Source organism: Hylaeus volcanicus, chromosome 7, assembly GCF_026283585.1.
Source record: "Hylaeus volcanicus isolate JK05 chromosome 7, UHH_iyHylVolc1.0_haploid, whole genome shotgun sequence".
Classification (NCBI taxonomy): domain Eukaryota; kingdom Metazoa; phylum Arthropoda; class Insecta; order Hymenoptera; family Colletidae; genus Hylaeus; species Hylaeus volcanicus.
In genome coordinates, this window is record NC_071982.1 from 13,251,965 (window position 1) to 13,258,607 (window position 6,643).

The 6,643-nt window shown below is 34.3% G+C and overlaps 3 protein-coding genes and 1 long non-coding RNA gene across 9 annotated transcripts in view; 2 read left to right on the forward strand and 2 right to left on the reverse strand.

Annotated features, from left to right (window-relative positions):
* Positions 1–9: 9 nt before the first annotated feature.
* On the reverse strand, positions 10–2,805 carry LOC128879622 (josephin-2). The gene is made up of 5 exons (XM_054128945.1): positions 2,322–2,805; positions 2,060–2,237; positions 1,745–1,959; positions 1,482–1,662; positions 10–1,417 (listed from the first exon to the last, which is right to left on the reverse strand). The coding sequence occupies exons 2-5, from the start codon at positions 2,111–2,113 to the stop codon at positions 1,163–1,165; spliced, it is 705 nt and encodes a 234-aa protein (XP_053984920.1). The 5' UTR covers positions 2,114–2,237; positions 2,322–2,805; the 3' UTR covers positions 10–1,162.
* A 323-nt stretch (positions 2,806–3,128) lies between these two features.
* Positions 3,129–4,773, forward strand: LOC128879620 (WD repeat domain-containing protein 83). The gene is made up of 4 exons (XM_054128943.1): positions 3,129–3,628; positions 3,714–3,957; positions 4,031–4,257; positions 4,330–4,773. The coding sequence occupies exons 1-4, from the start codon at positions 3,556–3,558 to the stop codon at positions 4,698–4,700; spliced, it is 915 nt and encodes a 304-aa protein (XP_053984918.1). The 5' UTR covers positions 3,129–3,555; the 3' UTR covers positions 4,701–4,773.
* On the reverse strand, positions 3,812–4,912 carry LOC128879630 (uncharacterized). The gene is made up of 3 exons (XR_008457669.1): positions 4,770–4,912; positions 4,503–4,683; positions 3,812–3,950 (listed from the first exon to the last, which is right to left on the reverse strand). It is a non-coding gene; the product is annotated as an uncharacterized LOC128879630 (long non-coding RNA).
* Positions 4,913–5,401: 489 nt separating this feature from the next.
* LOC128879616 (low-density lipoprotein receptor-like) overlaps positions 5,402–6,643 on the forward strand; it is a 61,688-nt gene continuing 60,446 nt past the window's right edge. For 2 of the 6 annotated variants that reach the window (XM_054128934.1, XM_054128935.1), the window contains exon 1: positions 5,403–5,863. In XM_054128934.1, the coding sequence (XP_053984909.1) occupies positions 5,770–5,863 (94 nt within the window). In that variant the 5' untranslated portion in view covers positions 5,403–5,769. Of the gene's footprint in view, positions 5,864–6,643 lie in introns of all 6 variants that reach the window. The other 4 variants (XM_054128937.1, XM_054128936.1, XM_054128933.1 and 1 more) reach the window with 3 other exon arrangements.

The following is a 6,643-nucleotide window of genomic DNA, read 5'->3' on the forward strand; positions in this document are numbered from 1 at the left end:
TATACAATATTATTTAAATAATAGATTTATTAGACAACTATTTCACAAAAAGTAAAACACATACCTTAACGAACATAACCTATACTTTTTATAAAATAATAATCTTATAACTAAGTTTATTTAGTATAGTGCTAAAATATACAGCAAATCTAAAAAATTACATACATTGAGTACCAATTATTTTTTTTTTTATCACATTTACATAGTAATACATTTGTTCAAAGTGTAAAAGATTGTCTTTCATAGTTTTTCATATTATTTCATTGAGTAATCTAACATGACTAGCAATAAATATTAAAAAAAATAGTACTTTCTGAGAAAACTATTCTTTTATACTTCCTGTTTAACAGTATAATTGTACTTTGTATATACTTTGAAGTAACATCCTGTAACTTATGCATGTGCAACGTAATTCATTTTACCATGATATATTATTCTTAAAATTTTGTACTTTATACAAAACAAATTATACATTTAAAATAGTATATTTTCTAATGAAATAATACTGATGAAGTAATTGCAATGAATATAGAGAATAAAAACATACAGGTGTACAAATAGAAAAATTGTGAACATCAATTGTGTTCAAACAATTACATCAATATAATAGTATTAATTCGAAATGAGAGCTTGTTATACATAGCATATTTTTTACAAAATAAATACCAATATATATGTTTAAAATATATATTATTTCGTTTAAATAAATATGTATTTCGATTTTGTTTGAAACGATTATATATTATAAATATTCTTATCTTCATAATTATAATAAAAATAACATGTAACGGTTTTGTCACAAATTTATATTGAAATTAACAGTTAGTGACACTTTATGCACATATAATTCTATGTTTTATCTACCTTTCAATATGTTAAAATTTTCTTAATTTTTTAAATATTATATAATAATTTACAAATACAGTCACATATATTAAACAATTAAGAACTTAGGATAGTATATTAATATAAACTGAGTAAAAATGATTGCATTCTGTATTTGTGCTCGAATGTTTTTATGCAGTACTCGTAATTTTTAATCTTTATTTTTTGTGATTCAATTCCCTGGACTTTCTCCATGACTGATCTATTGTCCCTCCCATTCTAGATTTAATTTGGCCTGAAGCATCGAATATAACTTATAAAACTTAAAGAACTTCAATTACCTAGAGTTTCTGTTATCTACAGATTCTTCATTTTCATTCATTTCCTTAGACTCCTCTTTTTTTATGTCTACATCTGCATAACTATCTTCGATATATGTAACCAATTCATTATTTGTACCGATCCCTTCGTTATTTGCACACGAATTTATTAGCCATCCCTGATTGCTATCTATTTCTCTTGACACAACAAGAAATAATTCTTTCTCCTTACTATCTATCTGGTCCTTTAGGTATACAAGTAAATCATGTTCCTAAGGACAGTTAGTTAGTTAAGGAAATAAGTTAGATATGCTTATAATTAAATCATTTACTAACCTTTCCTATAAGTTGCGGGGAATCAAGCTTTGAATCAAGATTATAAAAGGCACCATGGATCTTTTTTAGTGCGATCCAGTGACGTCTTTTCAAAGGAAGTAACACAAATCCTAATTTATATTCTGTTGGTACATTTAATATAAACCCTTCAATATTATCTAAACACAGACATTTGGGATCTCTACAAAATCCAATAAGTTTATGAATAACAAGTTTAAATTACTGAAACAGTACACTATTAATAATTCATTAGTTCCACAAACCTGCGTTTATCAAACCAAACTGCTTCCAGTCCTCTTCGTTGTAGAGCTGCCATAATAACATTAATATCATAATTACCAAGTCCTAATAATGATTTATGAGGATTAATCCATACATCTGGACTTAAACTATAACAAATTTGATCTAATTCTTGTTTACTAAATCCCCTTTCTTGAAATAAATTATTCAATGCATGTAATGCACAAAGCTCCTTTACCTATATAGAAAAAAAAAATTGAAATTTTGTTAAACATAAGGTAACATAGTTTTATACATTGCAGAATTGTAAATGAAGAATATAGAAGAAAATTATTTACTTGTCTTTCATGATATATGGATCCAGTCATATCAGCTGCTGTACTTGCAACCATTTTATCTACATAATTTGTTTCCTATATTATATTGCAAATTTTACCAATTAAAATCTTTCTGTTACAATAAAATTTACAAAGTTTTATAGTGGTATGTATTGATAACCTTCAATACTTGATAGCTCTGTGAAGAAAATGAAATGGTTATTTGCTCAAACCTGATGGAAGGCTGTATCAATTATTAAATAATTGCCACGAAAATACGTACTGCATTGAAAAATGAATGCTGTCACTTTGGAATACGCTATAATATCACGATAACCCAATGAAACGGAACGCCGACAGTATCGATGGAACATATGTACTTACATATGTTTGCATGTATGCATTTGTTTCTGTCATTCATAATTAGGATTTTTCACATATCCGAAACGAGTTTAAAATAACATTCACTTTCATCTTCGTAAATGTTAATACTCAACGACGATTCACAGAATTATGTAAAAAATTGTTTCAGCCTAATATACGGTTTTTATATAAACTAGAAAATCGCATCGCTGATTGGAGACTGGACTACTGACGAGCTATTCCAAGTTTACATATTAATATGGACATGATATAATTGATTTTTCACTTCAAATTTTATTTTAAGGATGTGTCAATTGAAACGCACTGATACAGTTTCGCTAAATAATACGTACTTGAATTTCACAAATACGTTGATTCGATCAATTCAGGACCGTCTCTAGAGTGCATAGTGCCCTTAGGGCACTGTTTTTATATTATTAATTTGACATGTATTTATTTATATATATATGTAAATACATAGTTTCGTGGTCGTCTACTGTTAATCAGCGACTTATAAATCGAAAAGCATTGCTGTAAAATGATATGCAAAATGTTAGAATGGAGAGAGCTTTCTGTTATGTATGTATGTTATGTATTTTAGGTTATCAATATGACTGCCGTCAGGATCTGACCTCTGTTGATGAAATAAGCAAATTATTTCTTCGATTATGAGCTTTGGAAAATTTTAAGTCTCAAGGCCACTCAAGGCTCAAAAAATGCTTCAAGGCCTTTATGTCAATTCATTTAAAGCTGCTTCAAGCTGCGTGCAAGCTGCAAACTTCAAGTTATAGGGATAAATATCCTCAAGCTTGGATAATTATCTCTCTCAACTTTGACTTATTTTAACGTTAATATTTGTATGTCTAATTAAATAATATCGAACTTATCAACAATAAATTAATAAATTTTACATGAATATAAACCGAAACTCAATGTTTTGAGGTTAGGTTGCTTTGTAATTATATAGAATTTTAAATCAGCCAATCAGAGTTGAAAATTATTATCATGCTCCCCTGACTGTACACTTAGTTTTGTACATAATTATGATTTTGCGAAAATGCACTATTGTCTTAGATAAAGTAAATTAATAATACAATCGAAAACATCATTTTTGCCTTCAGAGTTAATTTTCGAAAGATATCTTTAAGCTTGTAATGGATGTTGAATATAACCTCGTAAGAGAAATAGATTGTAAACAAGGGGCTGTAAGAGCAGTACGATTTAGTGGTGTGTATATTTACTTCAAATTAGTTCTTTTCATACAATTTTAGCTTTCTATTAACCTATAATATCCATTTGTATAATTTTTCAGTTGATGGTACTTATTGTTTAACCTGTGGCTCTGATAGAAAATTAAAATTATGGAATCCGCACAGAGGTGTTGCTTTAAAAATTTATGGAGGACACGGAGACGAAGTAATGGATGCTTGTGCATCCTGTGATAGTAGTCAACTTGTGTCTTGCGGATTAGATAAGTCAGTCATTCTTTGGGATGTGGCAACTGGAACTCCAGTTCGTCGTTTAAGAGGTCATGCAGGTCCTGTTAATGCTGTAAGGTATATCTCAAACAATTTAATGTATACATATACACATTAATATAAATAAAATCAAAATTTGTTTCAATGACAGATTTAACGAGGAGTCTTCTATGGTTGTCTCTGGATCCCGAGATAATTCAGTCATGTGCTGGGATGTGCGTTCTAAGGTACAGGATCCTGTACAATGCTTAGGCGAGGCTAAAGATTCTATTTCAAGCATCAGAGTATCAGATCACGAAATTTTAACAGCTTCATTCGATGGTAAAATACGTAGATACGATATTCGCGTTGGTGAAATGTATGGAGACTACATGGGTGGTTAGTAAATAATGCAATATAAAAATATGTTCTAACCGCAGATCATAATTGATTGTAATGCAATTGTTATAGATGCTGTGACATGTGCCAGTTTTACAAGAGATGGCCAGTGCATAGTGGTTAGTTGTGCGGATGCTGTAATTAGATTAATGGACAAAGATTCTGGAGAGTTACTGGGAGAGTTCACTGGACACGAGGCAAATAATTTGTGTCTAGAATCAAGTGTAGATATCCAAGACACTCACATTCTCTCCGGATCGGCAGATGGAAAATTATGGATATGGGATCTAGTTTCTCAAAAAGTCGTTGCAAAACTTTCAGGATTTAAACCAACGAAACATCCCGTCGTGTCGTTGAGTGTTCATCCACAAGTAAACTGTTTTCTAGCTTCTAATGGATCAAGCATATTAATGTGGAGTGCTGCATCTTTGGTACAAGAATAATTCTTTAGGACCAAGAGTTGTAATCGTAATTCTCGCATGTTTAAAATAATACCACGTTATCATAAATACCATGCTGTATTACAATAAAATTGCTCGATTATTTCTTTCCTTGAACAAGCACGTTCAATGAAAATCATACTTCAAACGCCCATTGTAAAATATGAAACAAACTAATACTTAGAAGGCAAAATATATTTTACGAATAGAGAAAACGTAGAAGAAGACGAAGAGCTACTCTTTTTCTGTGAAAATTTGGAAACGTTATCATCATCGCGGTACCATTTCACCTGCGTTTAAAAGGGGTGGAATATGGGTTAGGTTAAGCTGGGTCACGGTATACAGTTAAAGAAACAGGCTACGAGTACGCACGTAGCGTAACTTTAGCAAGGGAAGAAGGTAGAAAGAGAGAGAAGGGAAGAAAGGAAAGGAAGAAGGAGCACCTGCGCGCGCAGGTGGCGCGATATCGGTGCGTCAGAATCAGTGGTCGCCCCGTCTCGCCCGGGAGAGGGAAAGAAAAAGAGAGAAGGAGGTACGTTTCCGTACAGAGGAGAGAAACAGAGCGGCTGCGCAGGAGGAAGAAAGGACGACGTGTACGGATAACGCGCGAGAAGGATGGAAGAACAGAGGGAGTAAGAGATATACAGCGAGTGACACGAAGGACCGAAGGTGCTCGCACACGGGGCGGGCCTGCCAGTCTCAACCACTTCGTGGAGTGCACTTTTTATTCTGTACTCGAGCACGCAGCCACTCTCAATTGTCGGCTGTTTGCACGTACACGATTGAAGATCTGTGACTCGGCCGATGCAGAATAGAGAAACCGCGTGGTCTCGCTAGAACATTAATGGTAATCGGTCAGTACGTCGCGAGCGAGGATTGTTGTTGTTGTTGTTGTTGATCGATCCCCCCGGCTCGCCGGTTGTCAAAGTCACCGGATACACGGAGAAAATCGCGATCGTATCGGTTACGAACGGACGACGAATATCGAAAATCACTGGGACGGTGTGTAGTGGTGGAAACAGTGGTGGTGGAAGATACGAAGCAGACGGGTGTGCGACGAAAGAGGGTTGTTATGGGGCGAAGCTGTCGTCTGCTGGTACTTTCGCTGCTGCATTCGCTGGCTATATTCGGCTACCTCGCGGCGGCTGATCATTTCTCCACCGACAGTAAGTTTCCGTTATTATGTCGAATATATCGAAGCGAACTGAATGGAAAAAGAAAGTAGGAAATAGACCGGGGAACGTTTGTTGTCGATAATCAGTACGACCTAAAAATGTTGTTAAGCGTAGAAATATGTGCGAGATGTGTCGCGCGCCGGTGTCGCTTACATAACGGACGTCTTTCGCGTGCATTTTTCACGAGACCCTACGAATCGGTCGACGTAGGACGCGGGAAAGGAGGACAGTAACCGATATAAAAGAATATCTGACGTATGAGCTCGATATCTAAGATCTGTACAAGGGGGATGCTGGTGGAGCGTTGAGGCTGAAAATGGGGGAAGACCGCGATAGATGGAAGCACGTGAAGATCTCGCTATGCTTTCCCATTCGGTGCCCGGGGTGTTCTCGAAAACCCCGTGGAAAGCATAAAAGTGTTCGGCATTTATAATTGAAGTTTCGAGTTTACCTTATGCTTTCTAAGAACGCAACGAACCGAGCAATACGGGAATCTGCTTATTTACTTTCTTTCTGTGTTCATATTAAAACGGGCGGGGGGTGGGGGTGATTTGCGATGCTAATTTCATAATAGAACGCTTTTCTGTCTTCCTTTAAAAAGAACACTTCTCGTAAACAAATTCATCTAGCGCGCAGTTAAAGGTTAAATACGTAGATTGTTATTTGCTATGAATTACATTTGTTTTTAATGTTTAAATAGTATCTAGCTTTTCCTTTCAATTTTAAAAAAATAATTAATAAAAGGAAAGTGATGCGTGCTAACGCTTTACC